This window comes from Takifugu rubripes, chromosome 16, assembly GCF_901000725.2.
Source record: "Takifugu rubripes chromosome 16, fTakRub1.2, whole genome shotgun sequence".
NCBI classification, from domain to species: Eukaryota; Metazoa; Chordata; class Actinopteri; order Tetraodontiformes; family Tetraodontidae; genus Takifugu; species Takifugu rubripes.
The window spans coordinates 8,863,240-8,888,339 of NC_042300.1; the positions used below are offsets into that span (position 1 = coordinate 8,863,240).

At 46.2% G+C, this 25,100-nt stretch overlaps 1 protein-coding gene and 1 long non-coding RNA gene across 10 annotated transcripts in view; one reads left to right on the top strand and one right to left on the bottom strand.

Moving 5' to 3' along the window:
• Window positions 1–25,100, top strand: part of nhsl1b (NHS-like 1b) — a 57,979-nt gene that overhangs the window by 29,209 nt on the left and 3,670 nt on the right. For 3 of the 9 annotated variants that reach the window (XM_003971731.3, XM_011612099.2, XM_011612101.2), the window contains exons 2-6: window positions 15,363–15,515; window positions 17,283–17,410; window positions 18,496–18,691; window positions 19,962–20,093; window positions 21,677–24,874. In XM_003971731.3, the coding sequence (XP_003971780.2) occupies window positions 15,363–15,515; window positions 17,283–17,410; window positions 18,496–18,691; window positions 19,962–20,093; window positions 21,677–24,874 (3,807 nt within the window). Of the gene's footprint in view, window positions 1–2,202; window positions 2,968–10,157; window positions 10,207–12,027; window positions 12,697–14,270; window positions 14,650–15,362; window positions 15,516–17,282; window positions 17,411–18,495; window positions 18,692–19,961; window positions 20,094–21,676; window positions 24,875–25,100 lie in introns of those variants that run through there. The other 6 variants (XM_029849657.1, XM_011612100.2, XM_029849656.1 and 3 more) reach the window with 5 other exon arrangements.
• Window positions 8,527–9,562, bottom strand: LOC115252978 (uncharacterized). Its single transcript, XR_003891275.1, has 4 exons — window positions 9,360–9,562; window positions 9,187–9,262; window positions 8,977–9,036; window positions 8,527–8,665 (listed from the first exon to the last, which is right to left on the bottom strand). It is a non-coding gene; the product is annotated as an uncharacterized lncRNA (long non-coding RNA).

A 25,100-nucleotide genomic window follows, 5' to 3' on the forward strand; every position in this document is an offset into this window, starting at 1 on the left:
AAAGACGAAGTGCAGATGTGCGATTCCATCCATTCACAGATGCTTCATGCATGTGTGATCTTGGTCTACATGGAATAGCCTGGAATGATGCAGCTCCAAAAAAGTGTAGCTTAATTAAGTCAGTGTGTGATACATTGTTTCATAGGGCTGATTTAATCAACATGTCAGTGACGATCTGTTCAAATGAGGACAGCAGTCATTAAAAGCATCTACGACTCCGGGTTTATGGCAATTGGTATCTTAGATTTACACTTGTAAATACTTAAACTTCTGGATTCTGGGCTGTTGGATGGATAAAATAAAGCATTTGAAGTTGTTACTCCCTGAATAAATAGAACAAATAAACTGAGAGATTCTAATTTGCTCAGTATCTGCACAAGCGGCCGGCACATATGTGTGAACTGGATTCGAGGAATGTGTGTATGTATGAATTTTACAAGCTCTTGGGAAGACATCAGACCGGTGTGTGTGTGTGTGTGTGTGTGTGTGTGTGTGTGTGCGTGTGTTTGTGTGTGTGTGTGTGTTTTCTCCACCTGCAGGACGGTGACCCACATAACTGTATGTCTGAAACTATATTTAACCTCAACTCTTTAACAGCATTTCACTTTGGATTATGGGATCAGACCGTAATTTGGGCATTGGGGGCTTTTATGAATAACACTGTGGTGATTATAGTTTGTTATCTGCATTGTTAAACATGCACGTTGCTCATTTGCCAAGTTGCTTTTTGAACGGTGCATAACCAACTAAGTACCGGTAATCTGTGCAAAGAAATTAGATAATTATTATAATTACACAAACCTAAACTGTTGCAGCGTTATAGTTTGAGGAATGCATCCCTTCACTTATAGCCAAGCTGCTATAATGTAATTACCGAGTACTGAAATAGAAACTAATTAGTAGCTGAACTCTCATGGTCGTTAAACCCAATTCATGCAGGTTTGTGTCTGTGAATAAACTAAGCTTTAGGAGCTTTAGGAGCAAAACTTGCTGTAAACCCATCCAAGTCTTTCAGAGAGTAAGATGTGTTGTGTCCTCAGTGGGTTTCTGTCCTCATCTGAATGCAGTCCAATGATCCTTGGGTCTTCTCCAAAGAGCTTAAAAAACCAATTGCTTTAAATGTGAAGTTAAGAAAGAAGCTGGAGATATCTGGCTGTGTTTTTAAGATGTGTTGTTTTCAAGAACAATGCTGGAAAGACAATGGCCCGCTCCCTGTGGATGACTTCACCGTGGGGAGGACTAACCTAACATGCAGGTGCTCCTCTGGCTCCTTTTAGACTGACCTGTATCCATGGCTACTATTGTCCATTCCCCCCAACCCTTCCGCTTTGGCTTCCCCCAGTGGCAAAAAGACAGAGATCCACCAGAGAGAGTAATCACACACACATAGAAAAGATACATTTAGACACAAAGGAGGTTTGTATAATTTAAACATAAGTCAGAAACCTGTGGCTTGTGGACTGGGGTGTCCACACACAGGAAAGACAAACAACTCTATGTAAACAAAGGCTCACCTGTTACCAGCTATATTAAAAATACAGAAACCTTAATATTGTTGACCAACATCTATTTTTTGTGTTGTTAGAAGAGTAAAAATCAGTATTCACATATTGTGCAGAATAACTACATTTGTGTGGCCTTTCTTTTTACCGCCACTAGAGGGAGACATTGGCTACTGCACTCTTCACATCAAGAAAGCAGGTCTGCGTTGCCATCAAGGTGCTTGGTAGCAGTGAGTGAAGTCAGGGTAAACCTGGGGCAATAGGTCAACATTTACCCTTGCAGCTTTACTTTACACTCTCAGGTATACACCAGCTGCACGCACAGCATGCCAGCTTCTTCCCGAACATCCGCGTGTTTGAGCGCTGGAGGTGATGCGGTTAATTATCCGCCGCCTGGTGTCCATCTGTGTTGCATCTACGTGTGCGTCTGTCAGAGTCGGAGGGCTGCGGCCGGAGGTCAGATAATCTGGGTTTATGGATTAGAACAGCAGTGTTGAGTAGCTGAGGAGAGGGTGGATGGTGTGCTCTTTCTCAGACACATGGACAGTGGACGATGGCTGATACCAGCAACTTTCCTCTTTTTATCTCTTGTTTTTTTTTGTGGTCACCATTTTTCCTGATGAATGATTACAAATCGATGTAAAAAAAAAAAAAAAACCTACCCATTTTTGCCATCCCTGAAGTATTTTTTCATCTGTTTTTGGTCTTTTTTCTTGATTCTGAATGACTTTGAATGTTTTTGCGAGTTGCTGTTTTTTTTAGTCGTCTAAAGTTTTCCATAGATTTATTGTGCAGTTTAATCTTGTAATCTGACACTGTGCACGGCCTTCCTTTGTGATGAAAATCCATGCGAGCCAATAAGACCCCCTGAAAGAGGGAGAGGAAGCACAAAAACAGTAGGAGGAGACAGTGAGGTGGGGGATTGGGTCCCCTGTGGGTTGCACAGACCTTCATCCTGCCACCCCAGAAATAGAAGGAGAAGCCTTTTAAGAGTTTGGGAGCAAGGGGGAGGCTTGCCAGACCCACCACCCAAGAAACACCTCCTCACCCTCCAATACACTCAAGTGTTTGGCCAGTAAGGATTTTGCAAGAAGGCGGAGTTGGGGGCTTTGGTACTGGATAGAGCACGTAAGGGCAGTTGTCAGGGGGGTTAGGTCTTAGCTGGGGATGATCACATATGTGCACTGCCTCTCCCCGGAGCCGGTGGTCAGCTGCTGGGACAAGGCCTGCTATGAAGTCCCCTCTGGAGAGAAACGAACTCTTTGCTCTTTCCAAACCAAGAAGAAGATGGGGAACAGCCACCAGCACCCGAACTCACCCAGGCCCAGGCCAGAGGGTTGCCTCCGCAAACGTCGACTCTCCATGTCAAAGGTCCACCAGAGGCCAAGCTCTCTCTGGACCCCAAAACCACTGCTGGGACCAGTTTTCAAAGGCGGACCGGGTAAAATGCACCAGGATGGCAAAGGTAGAGAATAGAGAGATCGTATCCCTGTCCTGTTCATCAGGAGATTTTAGTAACTTTGATTTAGATCAACATCTTAGTGCTATGATGTTATTGTCACACCTGACGCCCACATTTAAAAGCTTTAAAATGTAATCACAGTAGATTAGAAACCAACGTTTCTGTCCAGGCTTTTGCCTTTATTGTAATATCAATGCCTCTCTGAGCCTCTTTGTAGAGCTTACCAGACTTAATGTGACACCACGTTGCTGTTCAGGGAATGTAGAACTGTTGGAGAAACAAACCTCAGCTCTTTGGTGAGCTAAAATCACTTGAACCCTGTGTGAATGGAGCATACTCCAGGACACTCGAGGTGGAAGCTGCTCCAGAGGCTTTTGTCTGTTCAGGTGAATCCCAACGCTTTGGACCTTGGCGGTCTGTGCCATCTGTCAGTGTGCGTGCAAGTGGGCTTCCACTGCAGTTGCTGGGTGTCCTGTGCAGAACCCATCCAGATTGTGGCTATTTGACTCCAAGGAACTTTGGGATTATGAGATGCGGGGGGCATCTAACTAACCCTCTTGTTTGCATGTAAACGTGTTCCCTTTTAAAAACGTGTGTTTTAGCAGTAGTTTCTGCACATTTTAGCTTCGAGGTGGATGGGGGGGTGCTGATCACGGATGCTCCCCAGGGTTGCTCCCCGGGGTTGCAACCCCTGGGAACAGTAGACAAAAGATAGCAGCTGGAGGTGATGAAGCATGCGGGCAGGGAAGTGTAGCAGAGCTGACAACGCAGTGTTGATGGAACTGACTGGGTTCTAGACGTGACCCACTTTCACCTCTGTCACTACATAAAGGAGCCATCAGGGAGACAGAGAGCATCAGATCATCTGCGGGATCATGTTAGAGTTTCCTCTCTGGTAAAACTTCTGCATGCGCGTTGGTAAGGCAACTCTAGTTCACGCGCGTTTAGTGGAACAATATGTTGCCGGATGAAAGTGTCCCGTCCTCACGCCTGCTTTGGCTAACATGCCATGACAGCTCAAGATGTCACCCTGGGTACAGTATTGTCAGGCTCTGAAGGTTGAATAAATCTCCCCGTCACTCTGCCTCATGCACCACTGAACAGATGCACGTCAGACACTAATGTGCCCAAATTGGAGTTTGGCCTGTTGATGTTAGAGTCAGTCCAGGTTTAAGAAACTCCCCCAGGCAGACGAGCACTTGCAGCAACTTGCATTTTTATGCACGCTTTTTCCCCGACGCTGCAAATCTTAAAGCAGCAGAAATCATCCTTTCATTCCCAATAGCAGCACTTAATATCACTATTGCATTTTCCCGTGTTCCTCCTAATGTGTCATATTAGCTCGGCAGTGGAGCAGCTGTTCCACGCCAGCGGATTCAGTCATTAACTGCTCAGCACCAACAGCACCCAGGGGGAGAGCACCTGAGGGAGGCCGGGCAAGGGCGGCTACATCAGGCTAAATGAAATGGATCGACTGCATTTATGAGGGGAAGTCCTCTTAGGATAATGCAACTGTGACAGCGGAGACAGGGGTTGGAATAGATTAGAAATCTCTCCTCATATCTGGGAGATTTCTTAGGATGTTAAGACTGTAGTGTATTTCTCCAATATATGGTAATGTTAACCCCCATTTCTCCACTTTCCTGATTCTTTTCTGAAAGCAGTATTCACGACAACACAATGAGCTCTGATAGTTGTTCATTCAAGGCTGCACTCGACCACAGCGGAGTAACGGCGAGTGCAACCCCCCCCCCCCCCCCCCCCCCCCCCCCCCCCCAGCAGGTCTGAGATGGAAGAACAATGGAGTAAAAAGCCCGACACACTGCTTAATGAGATGGCGAAGAGAAGGGATTTCTCTGCCACATACACACCCGCACACTTTCAGGAATGAGGGGGTCAGAGTTTGACCCGTGATCGCTGGGCTGTAAAATGGGTTAAGGATGTGATTCTCTTGAATCTGCCGGGATGTGCCAGCCTCTTTCACTGATCTTTTCTGTGTGTTTTTGTGGAGCAGTGCATGTCTGCCACTTCACTCATTCAGCTCCCCAGAACTAAAGTGTGCAGCCGCGTCTCAGTTGTACATTAGTTAGAAGATGGAGAAGGCGGACGTTAATCAGTAGTTACTAGCAGGAGAGGTGCATAACAGATGGAGACCTCTCAGCTTGTTAAAGGCCTAATAGGTGACGCCTGTCCAGAGATCGACTCCTCCATCATATGAGGCCAAGAGCTAATAGAGTAATCACTGGCACAAATGGGCAGATAACCTTGTTTTTCGCATTTGTGTCGGAGATGTCAGGTTTTTCTTGCTTTTCTTGTCAGTTTAACCACATGATTTGTCAATATAGCCCTTGTTTTCCATTGTAATGAAATCAAATGGCTCCAGATTGATTCAGAGAACAGAGGGATCAGGTGTGAGGACAGCTTGGGGTCCCAAATGTTTACTATGGAATTTTACTTAATGTGGCAATTCTCACACCAGAATGTAAAATCCAGATAATGGTTAAGACCAACAGAAACATGTGTTAGGAGAGATTTTGCAAAAAAATGTTTAATTAACTTATTAATACCGTCTTCAGATTATTTTGCGTTTATTTCCAGCTTTAATTAACTTTACTGCAGCCTTGTTACAAGAGCCCCCTGCAGGTTATTCACGTGTACTACAACATGATAACGCGCATATTATTATTGTATAAATGATTCCTGTTTGCTCGGTCTTGATCACATTAAAAGGGGCATTAAACCACTGTGCTGTGGTGCAGGATACATATGTTTAAGCACTGACTGCAGTCACAGCTCATTTCTTTAATGAGCTGCTATCACAGGGAGATTTTCCACCTCATGCTGCTTTTCAGGCTGGTTTTCTACAGATCCTGACCCCGTTTGCTCAACTGATCAGCTTGTTCTCCATCTGTACACAGGGTTGTGTTCCTAATATTCTGCTCACTGATTCGCAGCAAATGACTCTGTGTGAAGTTAATGATTTCCTTTTACTAAGGAAAAAATGTGATGGTGAAGCTCCTTCCTCTAGGTTTGGTCTGCTTAAAGTGTAAGATTCGTGACATTTAAAAAAGCCAATAATCCGAAATTAGTAATTAAATCATGGATGTTATTGATCTAGCCATGTTTTTTATGCCACCCTAATTCATTTTTATGCTCAGTTTAAGGTCGTGACTTTAGTTCAGGCTTAAGTGGGATATTAGTTCAGAAAACCACTGAGGGTTTTCTACAATCCAAAGAGCCCCTTCTATTCTCTTTACTTTGTTAACGGGGTCTACAGTGGTGGCTGCCTTTTAATTTTAACTGTTTATAGCAGCACAAGTTCAAAATGAAACCCCCGTACGCATGTATTGGCCCGCAGTGTTATTATTAATCTGACCACCAGGAGGCAGTAAAACACAGACTGATGGTGCAGGTCATGGTTTCCACTCTCGTCTGTGGTCAGGCTTGGAATGTAAAATAAATTTTGACAAGCATCAAAACAAATTATGCAACACTAAACGTACTGGATTACTGGTCACTAGCCTGATTACAGTGTTATTACTTTATGTTGATTAATTGCCCATCAGACAGGAAAAAACCCACCACAAAGAAACGCACGAGGTGTCACAGGGAATTTAATTTGGAATAATAGTGATTCAAAAGGTATTTGATTAGGGAACTGGTTTGCTCCCTTTGGGACATTCGGGCTACATTCAGCACAGGTCTCTCTCTATTAAGGCTTCCATCCTTTCATTATTGCTCAAATGAGACAGAAGGGGGAGGGCTGGTTGGAGGAAAAAAGGGAGGGGGGTAAGTCCTGGCTTATTACGGAAGAAGGGGGTAGGAGAGAAAGGAGTATGGTTGAGTACAGATGGGGGTCCTGTTTTTTTTCTCCCAGACATAGATTCAACACAGGATTAACAATGGAGGAGCTAAGCACTTAGCACATCCGTGTGTGTGTGTGTGTGTGTGTGTGTGTGTGTGTGTGTGTGTCTTTGATACATGAAATGATGCTACCACTGAGTGTGTGTATCTGATCCCATGCGTTTTACTGATCCACATCATCCTGGAACATATGATACATTCTAACCATGTCTTTATTCATTGATTACACAATGTTAAGGAAATAACCAGTCGTAATTAGGCATATGATGATTGTTTTTTATAGTTCTGGTAAAAGATTGTAAAACAACATTCAGATTTCTTACCACATGTTACTTTATGATCTTATGACATCACACTTTTGTGATATGAGATTTCATTTTCTTCCTGGACGTTTGTGGAACATAGAGATCATATTGGGTCAGTCGTACAGTGCTCGTAAACCCAATTAAAAGCTGCATCTCATTTTTACTTTAACCTCTCGCCTCCAGGCTGATAGTCTTGCGCACTTCCTGTATTTATTGTCACTGGTCAGCTGTTGTGTTATTGATTGTTGATGAGATGTGTGGGTTTTGTGTGTCGGTGGTGATGAAACCTGAGGTGCGGTGAGAGAAGTGGGTCAAAAAGCCTCGTCTCAGTTTTGCTCCAATGAAGCATGACTGCAGATAAACGCACATGCACACATTGTGAGTGTAACCCACTTCCTGTTAGGACCCCTGCCCGATATTCTCTTATATACACATAGACACACATTATTACCAATCATGCTGTGATGCAGACCAGCCCCAGGTGGCTTGTTGTTCTGTGCCCTCGAGCTACCGGAGGCACTTAACCCAAATTAACTCGGTCAGTCAATGTGTCTAAATCAGAGAAGCGGGAGCCGAGCACACTTTTACGCCCAATAAATAACAGGATTCATCACCTCTGCTGTCCATGGTTCCCTGATGATGTTGCTCAGCCACGATACTTACTACTGAAATGATTCTTTAAGACAGTTCTGACTTTTATGTGTGAGTCTTGGTATTGAGCGCACACACACAAGCACACACACACAAACTCTCTCTCTCGTACGAGTATCTTTGTGGAGACTTTTATAGACATAATGCATTACCCAGCTCTTAACCATCACAGCTGAATGCCAAACCCCAACCCTTAAACTAAGCCTACCCAAAACCCAATTCTAACCTCAACCCTACAACCATGTCTTAATCATCGAGCAGTTATTTAAAGTTCTGAGGACCATCCAAAATGTCCTGACTTTCTAAAAATGTCCTCACTTTGCTAGTGCAATGGGTATTTCGGCACTTGATATGTATCACACACAAGAACACACACACACACACACACAGATCTCTAGTCGAGAAGACACATGGTGGTGTAGAAATGTAGGGCAGGTATTAACAGCAGCAACCATAACACTTGCATAATTGTGTGTGCAGTTGAGGATAACACGTTACAGGCTTGTGTGTTGACTATAAGCACATGTACTGTTTTCTATTGGTGCAGGACTCTTCACCTCAGTCACAAACAATAATGGCTTCATGGAAACCCCATACATCTGTTTTATAAATGCAGCAGAGTGTAAAAACAGCTGCAGGCACAAATTCACACATGCAGAATTGTATGAACACCCATAGATGTGATGTCATCCAGGTGTCCGAGCACCGGCCAGGCACGCAGACACACTTATGGGTTGCAGCTATTGATCTGGCGAGTCACTGGAGTCAGAGAAGGTTGGGAGTCAATATGAGGGGAGACAGTTTGGCTGAAGGTAATGGCACATCAGGGCATCATCAACGGTGCTTCTTTATGTTTCACTGCAGCCAGATGGAGAAATAATCTGGAGAATTTGAAGGTGATTTTACTCAGGGTCCAATTGTAACAGGATGATCAGGCTCGTTGGCATCTTGTTTCGTGGGCTGTTTAAGTGCACATCGCCTGGAAATCCTCAAATTACACGTGTGTTTTGTTCACCAGCAGGGTTTCATTTTCAGCGTATGGTGCTAAACCTCCAAAGGGGGTGTAGACAAACAAGCAGGATTAAGTGACGTTGGATTTAAAACCTTATCACCGGGGGCAAACGGGTGGTTAGCTACAAATCCCATCTGACAGCAACATTAAGGGCCTCAAGTTAGCAACTAAACTACTGACCTGTCTGGAAGCTCTGAGGACCCTGAGCTGCCGCCTCCTAATGTATCCACCTCTGAACTCCTGAGGGGTGAAGATAACAACGTTTCCTAGTTTCTGTTCAGGTCTTGCTTCAAAAAGACAATTCAGAAGGAATCCATCCACACAAATCTATTTCATTGCTGATAAGACTCCACTTTAGTCTTTCCTCAAGCTCAAACAACAGGGACTTACATCCTCCCTTTATCCTCTGTCTCCTCTGCCAGCTTGAGTTTCAAAGTGTCCTGGCAGGGGCCGCTTGGGTCAGGCGCTAAGGGAGAGAAAATGAGCCATGACGGCCAAGACCGCAGAGCTTTTATACATGCCTGCGTGTTGTTATTGCGTCTCCACCTATGGATAGTACTCACATTCTCTTTGTTCCCCCTTCATCTGCCTTCCTCCCAGCTCCTTTTATCTTCTCCTTGGTCTCTTTTGTCCCCACACACACTACATTTTCGGCCGCTTATCTCAGATCAGAGAATCTGTTTGGCTTTCCCCTCCTTCCACATTCATGCCGTTCGATCTTTTTCAAAGTTGTTTACTTTGACAAACTTTTGAGGTTATGTCGGTATGCAACACTGGAACGCCACCACATCAAGGCTGAACACACAGATTGGGGAGGGTGAGTGGGTGTGCTTGGGCGAGGTTTGCAGGGAGTCACTTCTTCGGCTTTTGTCATGGAATTCAAAGGAGCAGCAGCCTGTAGAGAGGCCGCGCTGCCTTGATGGAACTAAAAGGCCAGGGTGCACATGGATGCACTCCAAAAACGCAGCTAATTTCATTGCTAAGTCCGTCCAACAGCTGTAAAATCACAAAATTGCACATGTAAAAGCCACCAAAAGGTGTCAGCCAGAGGTCGTCTGGGCTTTAATGCTATCCGTTCAGGAGCAGGATCCCCACGCTGGGAACGTTACCGGTGGGGAACCAGTTGCTCCCTGTTGTTTGTTCAGCCTAGCTGCTCCATCACCTTGCCGTCAGTGAGTTTGTGTGTTGTGCGAGAGCGAGTCGTGTTTGTTCAGGAGTGAGTTTGAAGTTCGCTTTGCTTTGCTTAGCTGCTGTTTTATGTGCGGGGCAGAGTCGTTTCCCTCTCAGTCGTGTTTAGATGCGTATCAGCAAACTCTCCTGATGCAGAAGGCTGGATGAAGCCACTGAGTGCTCGCGCTAAGCTCTCTTCCACAAAGATGTATGGACACATGAATGGACTTGGCGCCAAATGTATGTTGCTCTACACACTATAAATTATAGATTTTCATTCACAAAAACAAGAGAGAGAAGTGGAAAGTGAAAGAAAAAGCACAGAGCTGTGCATTTATTCATACTTTATCGTTCACGGTGCACTTCCTGTTTGAGCCATCTGGACACAAATAATTCAGTTTCTGGGCATTTTAAATAATTTATATCTTTTTTGGTGATACAATTCAAGTAAAATAAGGAAATATTTAATGTTTTTTTTGTATTAGGGGCTGAATAAGTCTCTAAACCCATCCTCAACTCCATTTTACCTTCTTATCTCCATCTGTCAAGGTCTGAACCAAAGCAAGCGTGTGCAGGAGAAAGATAAATAAAGTGGGAGTACAAATCAATACTGGGCAGATTACATTAGCGGGCATGAAAGCATTCATGTCTGGACTGGAGAAGCCAAAAGAGAAAAGGGAAGGAGGTCTGTCGATCGTGGATCAGGTAGAGTTTAAAAGCTTTAGGCTTAGCTCTCTCCAAGCCCAAGTTGAAAACACAATCCACGACCTGCCATGTTCGGCGTGTGGAGCTACCCATGAGATGATTTTAATACAGGACAGAGGCGGGGGGGGTGTGAGTTTGAAGGGTGCGTTGAGCCTTTTTCCTCTTATATGTTCCACTTCATCGATACGCTGTTTGAACATAAAAGATTGATATTGTTTGGGCTGACGTCCTGTCAGTGGGGGAGGTAACGAGTGCTGGAATACGTATGGCTGAATGGACATATAGCCCTAATCCAAGTGGTGGCCTAGATTAAGAGCCCTCCTTCAGCAGATAGACTCGTGGCTGTCTGTCACACTGTCTACATGCTTGAGCCCACACGTGTGTGTGTTGTCGTGAGAACAATGGGCTCTTTAATGAGTGGTGCCGCTTCAGCTTGCATCAGATTTAATGATCCTAATACTGTACACGTGCCAGACAGTCCGGGATACTACTGCCACGGCACAGAGCAACGCTTCCGTTCATGACCTGAGACAAACCTGCACTTCCTCTCCTCGTTTGGGCCACGTTTGTCTCGTTTGTCACAACTGACAGAAATTAATGCTTTTTGCTTCACGCTGAGAACTTCTTTCCCGGTCCCAAATAGTGCACGATTGCCTGAATTTCATAGTTTAACATTGCTGAGGTTATAAGATGGCTGCAAATTTGGAGATATTTCCACCAGCATTGGGTGTTTCGCAATGTACAGTAATGAATGCAGGGGGGTGTTGGTGCAGAAATCTGATCTATGCTACATATGTCACCTCCAGCAGGACCTGTAAATGTGGAGCTCCGCTCAGAGCCCATTAGGCTAAAGCTGCCATTTGCCTGTTGTTCCGCTTTCTTCATGCTCCTTATCTGCTACCCCAGCACCACTGCTGGTAACTGAAGGTTGGCACGAAGATCCAAACCCTGATGAAAGTCGGAAACTAGTGTCTTCCTTACACTATCGAGTTAAATTCCAGCGAGGCGGTGTGTTTTAAACGTAGCACCGAGCCGGTTTCATGTCTGCCCAAATACAGGTTAAAGTAAATAGAATTTCCTAATCATGTGGACCCATACTGGCAAACAGACTTCAGCCACAGTGAAAGGTTCAGATGACGCGCGTGCATGTGTGACTCTTTAACCACAAATTCAGGGATCATTTGCAGACACATTCAGCCCCCCCCCCCCCCCAACCCGTCAGCCACTGAAAAGAAATACGGTCACAAAAGGAGGGGGCACCTCTCCCCTCTTGTGTGATATATTGTGAGCAGACTGGACAAAGGAAGGATTTCATGTGATCCATATTCATGTGACGCTGGTTCTGTGGCCGTTTGCATGCAGGGGTCCGCTGGGGAGGAGCGCAGCGATAAGCAGGGCTCCATTCGGCATAAAGAATAATAAGAAACAATGATAAATGCAGCAATATTTCCAAAGTCTACAAACATACTGAGAGCAATAAAGGGATTAAAGAATGGCTGAATGAAATAGAAACTGTCTCTGGCAGCAAAATTACAGCACGTTGGAGCCCCCGGATGACTTTGAGCTCTAATCTGTGATGAGTGTGTGGAGAGAAAGACGATACGAGAGAACAGACTGATGAGAAGTGAGGGGAGGCAGCCAGAACTCCTTGGTAACCAAAGCCACCGAGGAACAGAGGGGCTGGTCCAGCACCTCCTGCTGCGTGCGTGTGTGTGTGTGTGTGTGTGTGTGTAGGCACTGAACTGCCTGAGGGAGGAGCGGCGCTGCTGTGGACGGGGGGAGTGTTGTTGGACCTTGTGCATGTGTTTAGAGAGCGAGGCAGGACACACATGCACACGCAACCTGCGTACGGACGTGCCGTCAGAATGCGAGCCGATGAAGGGAGCCCTTCATCTTGACTTTTTATGTGTTTTGGGGATTTGTAGCACTTTTTTGGGGGGTAAAGAAGAGATTTGTGTCATACTGGAATCATGGTGTTTATTGGGACCTCATTAAAATCTGTGATAAAGTACTTCAAAAGGAAGGGTAAGTTCTGCTAACTCCCAAGCTTTCCTTCATCTAAGTTACCTGGGCATTAAAAATATACATTCTCTCTACTTTATTATTAAAGCCACTATATTTTTCCACATCATTTGCTACAGCTATCGTTTGTTTTAGTGATAACTACATCCTAAAGTGCCTTATTTAAGCTGTTCTTTCTCAAATGTTGTGATAAGCCATCTTTAGGGATTCCCCTGTGATTGTTTCTGCCATCATCCTAAATTTTACTCTGCTGTCATCATGTTGTTTCACTTCTTCTTAGACGGGAGGCGAATGTGTGTTTCGCTCGGTTTCCAGGTAACCACCCAGACTACGACGTCACAAACAGTGTAATTAGTCGTAAAAAAAGACGAGGAGTGTTTGTAAAAGCAGCAGCTGAACACACGTTAAGTTAAACAACTATAATACGTCATAATAAATCTTTGGGTTCATTTCAAAAGGTTCTGGGTGACCTGAGCTTCTTATCTATATCGTTGAAAGTTGTGAGGCAATTAGTTTATCTCTGGTTAGTTATGTAAAGGTATCGATGCTAAGCTTTTACTACCAGCTGTAATCTGATTGGTATTTATAGCTGTCTGTTTGTGCTTGTGTGTGCAGCTGAGGAAGTATTGTTAATGATTAGCTCAGCGTTTTCTTGCATCTTAACTCACATCGCTCCTCACTGAAGACGTCCGCTGACCCCGAGTGTTGTGAACCCCCCCTAAAAAAAGCAGGCCCAGATTTGAAAGGGCTACTCAAGTCCGAAAAATATGACGGCTAAAAATAAAATTCCCTGGCCAAAGTTAGCCCGTCGTGTTTTTTGATCACATCTGGTGTTTTGGTGACGGCCCCCACTCTGCTGAAACTCATTTTGCACCAGAGTCAATATTTCATGACCAATCCAGGATCCAGTTAATTGTTTTCAATGGCTGCCAATGCAAATTGATCACTGTCATTGATCACAGGAGCAAATAATCCCGCGTTGTGTTTATTGATGCGCGCAGCTGCCTTTGGAGAGATTATCACGTGCACTTGGACGCAGACTCACATTGCAGGATGTGTGTATTCTGAGTCTGTGCTGAATGTGTGTGGGAGAATGCTGGGATGTTATTGCGCCGAGGGATTAGCAGACTTTCGCGCCACCGTCCTGAGTGTGAGTCTGTGTATTGGGGGGTTGTATTGTGGCACTGAAAGGCCTGATGTGGAGAGAGTGATGCAGAGGAACAATAAAGTCTTTGTGCCCACGGCCCCCATGTCCTTGCTCTCCTTCTCTATAGCCTTACTGAAGCCTTTTCAAACCCCAGATTGAGAAGAGAGGGTGGGGGGCAGGGATACCTGTGCCTGCAAGTGGGTGAGCGCGAAGACATGAGCACAGCACCTACGTGTCTTCATAGATCTTTTTCAGAGATTTTGTGCAACAGAATGCTGTTGAGTGGGAGTTTAAATAAAGGTGGACCTGTCACCTTTACTGGGACAGGAACAGCTTCCTGCTATTGATCACCGTTATTAGGAGTTGATCCATTCTGGTAAACTGCCAAGCAGCTGTGTAGCTCACGCAATTATCTGAGAACTGATGTCTGGACTTTTCACAACATTATCTGTCTAACACATCACATTCCGCCTCACTTTCACAAACAGTCGGCAGTTGTAGGGCCCTGCCCGACACCTCTGACCCTGAGGCCTTCTGCCCTCCCCCCAACACTCACACTCACACACATGCATACATCCTGCTTTGGCTAATTAGCACCTGTGAAACCGTAGTCAAATTAAAACAGTCAACACATCGGCCCCTCTCTTGACCCATCCCCTCCCTGGTGGTGGCTCCAAACAACTTTAAGTCCCAGTCATGTGGACGTGTCTGCATGGTGAGGACAGAGGAGCAACGAGTGGTAGCATGTAGCAAAATGGAAGTAGTCCTACATCCACGATCGCCAACTCTGGCCTGGATACGTTCGCTTGGTAAGCTTAACCTTTTGGGAGCTGAGTGGGCCAGTTAACATCTGTGTCTTTGTGGCCTGAAACAGTAGGATAATACTTGTCCATCCCAGTTTTATTTGGATTTAAACGCCAAATACTCGCTAGGAAAACCACACCACACATCTCTAAAGTTGTCTAGAAAATAACCGAATGTGAAGAAAAGGCTGTGGTTGCTGTCCCAGATGTGTACTGGTTTGTTTTATTCGGCCCCAGGTCCACTTTCACCGGTATTAGAGCGATGGGTGAGTTTATGGACTGATTGCTGTAGTTTGTTTGTCTGTGGTGCAGTTTTGTTGAAATAAGTAGAGTGAAATTGAGTTTTGTGCATTTTGCAACAGCTGGATGTGCTTGTTGTGTAGCTCTTGTGTAAAATATGTTGGTGAACTTTTTGTTGCACTTCCCCCTCTGACCCATGTGGGCCGTCTGTGGTGTCACGTCTCTCACCTATGCTAAGCGCCACCTTCCTCTTCATTTTGTCCAGGAGTAGCCAAACTTTTATTATTATGTTTGTCTGTACACGGCATCTGTGAGAGTTCAGACTATTTCCACGCTGCTGTGTGAAGACTGGTGAAGTCCCAGTTGATATTTGTCTTCCTGTTTTTAACACTTATTTTAAGGCTGATGCGATAAATGTTTCAGGCAACAGTGGAGAAACGTTGTCCAAATCTCTTAAATTTTGTCCTTTCTGTCTGCAGCGGTGTCCAACCTAGACGAGGAGAGCAAGTGGACAGTTCACTACACGGCCCCATGGCACCAGCAGGAGAACGTCTTCCTGCCGGGCAGCAGGCCGCCCTGTGTCGAGGATCTCCACCGTCAGGCCAAAGTCAACCTCAAGACAGCCCTGCGAGGTAAAGAGGAGTTAGGAATGAATCTCTGCTGTATTTCAGCTAAGGCGGTTGGGTGGAAATAGTCAACCTAGCGAGAAAACTCAATGTCTGATCATTCACGATCAGCGTAAAGTTTAGTCAACAACAGAACAATGCAAAGTGGCCCTTTTCCGATGAGCAGAGCAATTACAGCCAAACAGAGGCCTGTTGTCAAACAAACACTGCAGTCGTCCTGTGTGACATCACAGCACCGACTCCTTAATGCTGTGGTCTCTTCCGGGAAACTTTTTCAATTATTTTACAGTTTGTGAGTCAGATGTGGGAGAGGTGTGTGCCTGCGTACATGTATGCGTGTGTGTGCAGACAGGGGTGGGTGTGTTCGTGTAATGGGTGGAAGTCTACGTATGAGGGAGATTTTATGTGTCATCGGGTGAAAAGACAAAGGTAAAGACAGCTACACTGTGAGGGTGAGGTTGTAACCTGACACATACAGTTTGTAAAACATTAACTAATGTCTTTAACACACACACTCAGACATACACCCAGCATTTACTGCTGCAGTATTAATGTGCTACAAAACACCCATGACGCACCACCTGGGAGGTTGCATATATTCAGCCGACGCCTTCCATGCTGTCATTGTCCTGTCACCTTGTCACCACCACCCAGTCCCAGGGGTCCAAATTGAAAGACAACAGGTGTCCCAACCTGGGGCCACCTGTTCAGTCCATTTCACCATTTTGAAATGGTGATCTGGGCTCATTAATTCCTCTTTATGGATTCAACCCCCAAAACTGTAACCCCAGTGTACCGTGAAGGTTGCAAAGACCGCGTTCAAGAAATTGTATTTACACAGTAAATAATCAGTCAGTAAATCCTGTCAACTTTAATTTATGTGCGCGTTTCTGCTGCCCCCAAGTGGCGACATTATGAATTGTCACAGAAAAGTTAAGAAAATCTTCACTAGTCAAAGAAATTAATACATTGTGATTTTTGTATTTACTTCTCAGTTCAATCTGTCATTCGTATGCCTACTGTCTTGCCATTTATCAGCCCCTTCCCCTTTCTGCCAAGCAACTGTGCTCATTTAAATTTAAAAAAAATAAAAATCCTAACACCAATCATTTTAGCAGTTTTGTTCTCTGCTCTCAAGCTAATTATCATGGTGCTGTTTTTAAATCCCTTCATCAACCCCGCTGGTACATCCACTGGTTGTTACAGTAGATACCTTTGTCAACCCCATTAGTGCCCTTTAATTGACAGTATTATGCATGCGTCAGTGTGCATCTCCATAGAGACGCACTGCAATTAATTGCAGAGATAAATGACACGTGAAGGCTGTGCCACCCTCCAATGTCCATAATTTTACTAATGTTTGCATAGAATTGATTATTTTTTTGTTGAAATTACTTTATTTTCATTTCTTCATTTTTACATCGATGCTACTGGCAAATTTGCAACCAAACAATTGATGCATTTGTAGATATTTGCGTGGATAGGATGTGTGAAATGTCCCCTGAGAGTGTGTGGGGGTGTGTGCGTGTGTGCATGCAACAGTAGGACGGCTCTGCCATCTGTGTGACAGACCATAACTGATTCCCCCTCCTCTTGTTACACACTCGTTCATTTATAAACGCAATCACACAAGGGCCTACACACATGCATCACGGCTCCATCATAGCAGGTGGCGAAGATCGGCGTTTGGCAACAGTGGCGTGATTCACACTCCATATAATTTCCAGCTTCGTGTTTGTTTAATAAAGGCCTTCATTTCTGACTATTCTGCAGAATGTGATAAGTTGAGGAAAGATGGCTTCCGGAGCTCTCAGTACTACTCTCAAGGGCCCACCTTCTCTGACCCTGCTCAGTCCATCAGCAGCCTGCAGGATGATGAAGATGATGACATGGACAAGAAGGTACACAGAACAACCATTTATAGAGGTTATAGAGAAATCAGTGTCACTAAGAACAGGCTCAACTCCACGGCCAGTTACAGTACCAGCACACCCCCTAGTGGCTACAGGTGAAATTGCAGCATCTTATAACAAACTCATCAAGTACCGGTAGTTAAAAAAATTGGATCGTTCTTTATTTTCACATGAAATCACATTTTGTGCTTGTTTTTAGTATTTTTGGATCACTTTTGTCCTTTTTTGACAGCCAGTCATTTATTTCCAACCTCTCACATTTACAGTATCAACTGTCCTGGCATGCTGTTGTCTCTCCAGACTCTTCCCATCTGTTGTTATTCCACATTCTCACCCCCTCTCTCCTCAACCTGAACCAATCACTCTCGCCCTTGCACCATCCTCCCCTTTCTCCTTTCTCTTTTCTCTTTGCATTTACTTCCTGTTTTCCTGAGGCTGGTGAGCCTAACTTTGTCTGACATCAGGCTCAAAAGGAAAACGGGCTCCTCGCTGTCCAACAATTCAAAATAACAAGCAGTGCTTACTATAAACTATTGCTGAGACTCTTTTTTACACCCCCACCCCCTCACCGTGTCCCCTCCCCATGTATTCATTCATGCATGTAAAGTTTGTATGAATGCACTAATAGCCGTCCTTTCTGGCCAGTCGGCTGTTTGGGTTTGTTAGGATGTAAATTAATGGGTGTATGGAATGAGAGTTGAGTTTGGTCAGTTGATTCTGGGTAAGTTTTTGAATTCACATTGTTTATAATGCCAAGGAAAACCACACTATAGTCTATAGAATAGAGTCATGACTTTATATAGGATTAATCTGAAATGGGAATGTCTTAAATATTTGACTCATAACTCCTGTTTGTCACATCTCTGCGCTAAATCTTGCTTTTACAATTTTGATACGGTAGTTCAATCAATCGATCAATCTTTATTTATATAGCGTCTGTTACAATCAAAATGCATGTATAAGTCTCCATCTGCAGACTTATATAGGTTTTATTTTATAGTAGAAATTCACGCCTGCGTTTACTTGCACTAATGTTCTGGTTTCTACCTTCATTATTCCCCCTTCGCCTCCAGTCCATAGTTTCATCAGTGGAGGATGATAAATCTCAGCTCTCCATGAGGTCCCAGACCCCACAGGCAGATGCAGGGGAGGGGACTGAGGTTGATGATCAGATGTGGAACAAGGCTGCACCACTCCCTACACCAGAGGAGAAGATGAGACAGACCGCCAAGGCTGTGCCCACAGACATTGTTCCCATCAACATCACAGGTATGACCCCCCTGGTAACACCCATCCTTCAGCCATTTTGTCCACCTCGTTAAGGGATCAGAGGAACATTACTACAGCAAAATAAATCATGTCTTGTCTATCTAAAATTGCTAGTTATTTTAAAATCTTAATTTGTCTGTAAGGCCGTGATGCAGACTGTAGGAGCAATAAAGAAAGCAGAGATGCGCTGACGGTATCATCACCCACAGAGGACAGATCTGTCCGTCACACATGTCTGCCTCTGTTGATACTCCTTTTTATTCACAGTCTTGCAGAGTGACCCTAACCTTTCTTTATCTGACTCTGTGTGTGTGAAACTCTTCTGACAGCTCGCGCCAAGGTCGAGGCTTGTCGTTGACTCCCTGTCAGGCGGCACAGCGCTTGAGGGATGAACGCCCGCATGCAGAAAATCATGCCGGTGCATTTCCTGTTCTAGCGAATCATAATTTACATTTACAAGTGGTCTATAGTATAAAAGCCACATGTGCACATGTAGGAATAACAACCCATTTAGTCATTTTTTTTATTAAAACATCCGGATAGAAGTCTTCAATGACTAAAAATTGACTGTAAATATCAAAGTTCAACACAGACATCTAGGTTTTGCAACATCAAATATGGCTGACAGTTTTTATCATCCATTATACATTAATGAGTTCCTAATGAGGTCTTAATCCACGCACATCGCTGGTGGCTTCTTTTCCTGCCACTTTAGATTACCAAGCATAGATTGAGGTGCTCCTACTGCTTTGAGTGTGATAGGCAGTATCTGTCATAACACCAATGCCTGCAGGCTGTCAACACAGAGCAGAAAGAAAAGCAGCTCCTGCTGTGACGTTGCTCTTCCTTGAGTTGTGTATGAGCGTGCGTGTGTGTGCGCGCATTAATGCTTCTCATCGTATGCTTTAGCGGCGCATGCGCAGCATATCAGGTTTATTTAAAGTGTATGTTAGCGCATGCATGCATACATCATATATGGATTTTTGTTTTGGTTCTTGAAAATTAAAGGATCAGTCTTGAAAATATACTTTTTCTAAGCAATATAATACAATGTTGATATTTTCAGCACCAAATACTATTTGCCTTTCCGGTAGCTCCTTCTGTCCCGATACACACGGCTGACCCCACGGGGTTCTTAATCTTTTAATATTGCATGTCAATCTTTAAATTCAAACCCCTCCTGCATGTTATGGAGTTTGGTCTCACTCACTAACCTGCCTGTGTTTGCCTGTGTGTCTGCCTGCCTTGCTCTCGCCCTCCCGGCCACCAGGGGCAGTGTTTGACCGACAGGCGAGCATCCGGCGCTCCCTCATTAACACTGACACCGTGTCCCGCCGGCCAAAGAAGGTCAAACGCAGAAAGACTATATCAGGCCTGCCTGACAACATCAACCTGGACCTAGGTATGGATCACTGAGGGGCACTATGTCGCCCCCTACTGTCCACAGACCTGTACCAACACTTTGGACAAGCATGACCAACCTTCCAAGACTTCCTCTAACCTAACCTAAAACTAGCCTTCTACTTTTTGACAAAAACACTGACTGATTATGAACTCACTCCTCTGCATCAGTATTTTGTAAGGAAGTCAAACGGAGAGGGAGAAAGCCCCTCGTGCAGCTCCACAGTGTTGGATCAAGGCCCTGCGGTGGTACTCTCTCCTCTACTCAAGTGTCAACCTTTGTCTTCCTGTAAATATATCCACTGTCAGGAAACAGTTCTGCTATCATTTTCTAAAGATCTGTGGTTTTAATTTTGGCATTCTCTTACTTCATCATCAGACTCTCTCATGTCCCAGTTACTTGCAGGACTCAAATTCTTCCTGTGTCATAATCTCTCTCAAGCGTCTCTCTGTGTTCTTGTCTCTGCGAACTGTGTATTAATTGGTCTCATTATCCAGTGGCCATGGCGATAAGATTAGTATGTGTCTCATCAGCAGACTGACTAGTGACCTGCCTGGAAACCCCAGTAAACTTTTTTTTTACATACTTCTGTCTTATTTTTGAATCTGTAGTCTCTATATTAAAAAAATAAACAGTAGATTCAGAGGTCCCCATTGGAACTGTGTTTCAGTTGCGTTCGCTAAGCTTTCTAATACTGCTGCTATGCTGATGGCGCTGCGTGGCTGAGGTTTATTTACAATCTCAGCTTGAGGAGAATGTCATTCCTGTGCGACAAGATCACAAAGAATGATAGAAAAGGGATTAAAACTGCTCAATGCCCAGCTGACGACAGCCTGAGACTGTCATTACTGGGACGGGGTAGTTGTCCCAGTGGTTTCTGCTCGTCCTTGCAGCAAATGTAGACCTGCAGCTTAATCTATCGCAGCAGCCAAGCTGTCACTCCAGCTTTTAGCGATGCAGGGTAAGGGTGTGTGTGCTTTAAACTGAGCCAGTCAGAGGGGGACAGAGGGAAGGACATACAAGTGTTTGCGTATTTTTGGATGCCAGCATCAACAGGAGAGTCACAGCAGATGGGAGATACAGTTGTCATCCTCTCTGGTTTTACTACTCATTGTTTATTAGCTGGTATGTTCATTCTCTGTGTCTTTCTGATCTCTGTTTTCCTGTTAGCCATTGCCTGTGTGTTGGTTTTTGATCATCCTCACCTCTGAATGTTTGCATGTGTGTCCTGTCCTTAATTATGTTATGGCTGTCTTTTCCTGACCATAGCAGACTGTTTCTAGTTCTCAGGAAGACAGGAAAGGAAGCCTAACGGGGTTCCTCTGTCCTCTTGCATCCTTTCTTCCTTAATGAAGAAGAGCAGAAGTTATTAATGGGGGTTTGAGACTGGGTCACAGCAAATCAAATTCATTAGCTTCCATGTGACCAGAGTTTATGACAGTCAAGCTAAATGAGCAGAAGGACTGAAGCACTGTAGCTGCAGAGGGTAGTGAAGAGTTTAGAAGAGCACCAGGGAAATGCTGAAAACTAGATGTTTATAAATCTTTGGTTACTTTTTTGTTTTCATTTTCGATCTGAAACAGCAAAAGGACACGGTGGAGAGCTGCGACCACATTCCATGTTCATCCCCGGGCAGTACTCTACTTTGGGAAGGGTCGGCAGCGTCAACTCCGCCCTCAGACGTTCACTGACCAGAGACTCCAGCTGCCAGACGGAGGAAGTAAAGGTTGTCCCACCATCCATGAGAAGGATCCGAGCACAGAGAGGACAGGGAATCGCCGCTCAAATGGCTGGCATTTCAACTTCCTCCTCCACGGGAAGCATATCCATCGGGAGCAGCGACAGCTCTGGGATCTTGGTGATGCCACATCAATTTAATGGAAACCCCTCCCGCTTCCACAGTTTACCCAGGCATGGTGCCAGAGTGTCTCTCAGTGCTGACCCCATCTATAGCAGCACTCCCATCAAGTCAGACGAGCAGTCGTCTCCTCAGAGGCCCATCGGAAAGCTACAGTTTGACGACACTGTGGTGCACATGAGAAACTCCCCAAAGACAGGCACCCTGCCCAGGCCCAAGTCTCAGGAGCTGAGGGGGACACAAGCTTCCGATTGGGGTGGGGGTCCAGCATGTGTTGTGTCCCCACATGCTTCCTATTCCACATCAGTCATCCCTAATGCCATGCTGTCGAGCTCCGCCGAAGTCATTGCCCTCAACGCCACCGTTCAGCTCTCCCACTCCCCTACAGCCACCTACCCCACAGCTCGGCCACTCAGCCTGGTTTCCTCCACCAACAGCGACTCTGCGATGTCCAGCCGAACGGCCTTCAGTCACAGCTCCACATGTCCCGCCTTGGCCACATCTACTCCAACTCACAAACCAAAGGACGGCGGTCTGGTAGTGGCAGCACCCGCAAGCGAGTCGGGACACTCGGACAGCAGTGTACACAGTCGCAGCACTTTGGCCCCTACACCGCCATCCTGTTTGCCTGAGGAGCAATGGATCTACGACACACCAGAGAACGTGGTAGTTCCTCACCGTCCCTTGACGTCCAGCTGCTCCACCCCTATAAACCAGCTGTATAGTAGCCAGGACCTCTCTTCCAGGACCACCACTGACTCCAGCTCCATCTACTCCCAAGACAATGATGGATACTACACCTCTATGCACATGGACTCCGGCTTGCGCTCTCGCAGCCATGGCAGCGGGCAGGGCGTGGCGGCTGGACGAGCCACACGGCACAGCATGTATGAGTGCCGCGAGATGGCTAATCAGGGGGATTCTGGGAGCCTGTACAGCGACCAGTCGCTGTCACGCAGCATCTCCCTCCGCAAGTCTAAGAAGCCACCGCTGCCTCCGGCTCGAACAGACTCTCTCAGACGCAAGCCAGGCCCGAAAAAGCCCGTCGGAGGTGTCAGCACGGTGAATGGAGCTAACGATGCAAATGGAGCCATGCTCAGTGAGACGCTCATTGCCAGCCTGCAGCAGAGTCTACAGATGGGTCTGGGGGGAGGGAAAGGAAAAGGGGCATCGCCTTCCTCGCCGTCTCACAGCCCCAGCAGCGACTATGATGACCCCTGGCTCTTAAGGCCTCGCAGTCAGAGCAGCATCAGTGCAGGGAGCTCGGTGGTCTCGATAGGAGCTAATGCTTGCGCTGGTGTCTCTAATGTTTACTCTCTGTGCCACGTGACCCCCACTCACAGTGAGACCAGCAGCTTACGCTCAGATTATGCAGATTCCTGGGGGTATTACATGGACTATCCTCATAACCAGGGAGATCACAATGCTCAGAACCCACCAGCACACAATACCAGCAGCGGCACACACGCAGGGGGCTTTCAGAACGAAGAGAACAGCCGCCTGGCACCTCAGGGTCCAGGTCTCGAAGGAGGAGTGGCTACCAAGCCTAAACCCTCCACCTCCTCACCAGATAGGGTACATAGACTGACCTCCCCATCTAGTGGCTACTCCAGCCAGTCCAACACCCCCACAGCTGGAACACCTGTACCTTCACTGGTCAGGTCCATGTCCCCATCAGGCAGTCGGCCCAGACCGAAAGTGCCTGAGAGGAAGTCATCTCTCCTGTCCTCCATGTCGGTGTCCTCGTCTTCAACCTCGCTTTCCTCCAACACTTCTGATTCAGTGAAAAGCTGCGGACCCCCTCCTCCGCCACCTCCACCCCTGCCTTTCTCCTCTTCTTCAGCTCCTAACACGCCTCTCGGCCAACCTCCGCCCTTCCCTCCTCCGCTCCCACCTAGTACCAGTGCAGGCCCTGCTCTGTCAGATCCCCAGCTACTCTCCACTCCCCAGGGTTCAACACTGAGCCCAGCCCCAGCATGCTCCACCTCCCCAGAATTCCCTCCTCCTCCATCCCCTGAAATGCTCGTCCCCTCCAGTTCATCGTTCAATGGTGGATTCAGCCCTCCCCCTCCCCCTCCTCCTCCACCCCCTCCCCTGCTCTCAATGGGACCTCCTCCACCTCCACCCCTGCCTGTTTTTGCACCTAGTTCCTCCTCTCCATCTTTTGTGAAGGCTGTGAAGGAGGATCCTAAACCTTCTCCTAAGCTCCGGATCACCCCACTTGCCCTGCAAAGTGTTCAACTCCGTTCTGTTAAAAGACAAGAAAAAGACAATAACGCCCAGTCAGACAACATCAAACCTCAAGAACCAGGGCTGGACCTCCTTCAGGATCTTAAATGCCAGACCTTAGAGCCTCCCACTGTAGTGCCCCTGTCAATCAGCCCCCTGGATGAAGGCTCATGCAGGTCCTCTGCTTCATCTGTGGTGAAGCTCTTGGAGGATTTGTCCATTTGTGGCAATGCAACAGATCTGAGGAAATCTGAGGACCAGTGTGACGGTCTCCTAAACGGAGGAGAAACAGTGGAATGCCACTTGACGTTCTTCACCCCCCCACAGAGCTCCCAGAGCTCTCCTGTCAAGCAGAAGCCACCAGCAATTTCCAAAAAACCCCAGATCTCCTTTGTCCCTCCGTTTTGTGCCCAGCCACTCAACGGACACCTGGACCGGGATCCAACCAGCCTGTCACAAACTGACGGCCGAACAGACACGACGGCCAAAGAGCAGGACGAGAGTCCACCCGAGATACAACAAAGCTTAGAGAGCCGCGACACGTCTGCAGCGAGCCCGGCGGGGTCCGATCCTGAAAGTCAAGACTCGCATCTCGGCGACGGGCCGTGCGTCAACGGAGACGCTCAGGAAGAGGACGCCGAAGATGGAAGCAACAGCGTAGCCGGGTCTGTCAGCTCCAAGGAGGACGATAATGGTGAGTCTCACTGGATCTAAATTTCCAAAGTCTTCCATTCATTTATTAGTGTAGTAGAGCAGCACAGCTGTGCACCACTGCCTGGAGTCACCAAGTTCCCCTCCTAAGTGAAGAGCCAAATTTCCCAACCTTTTTCTTCCTTCTATGCTCTAAATACTCATGTCCCCTCCTCATTTCTTTCATCTATTTTTGCTTCCATCCTTTTTCCTCTTCTACACCGATAATC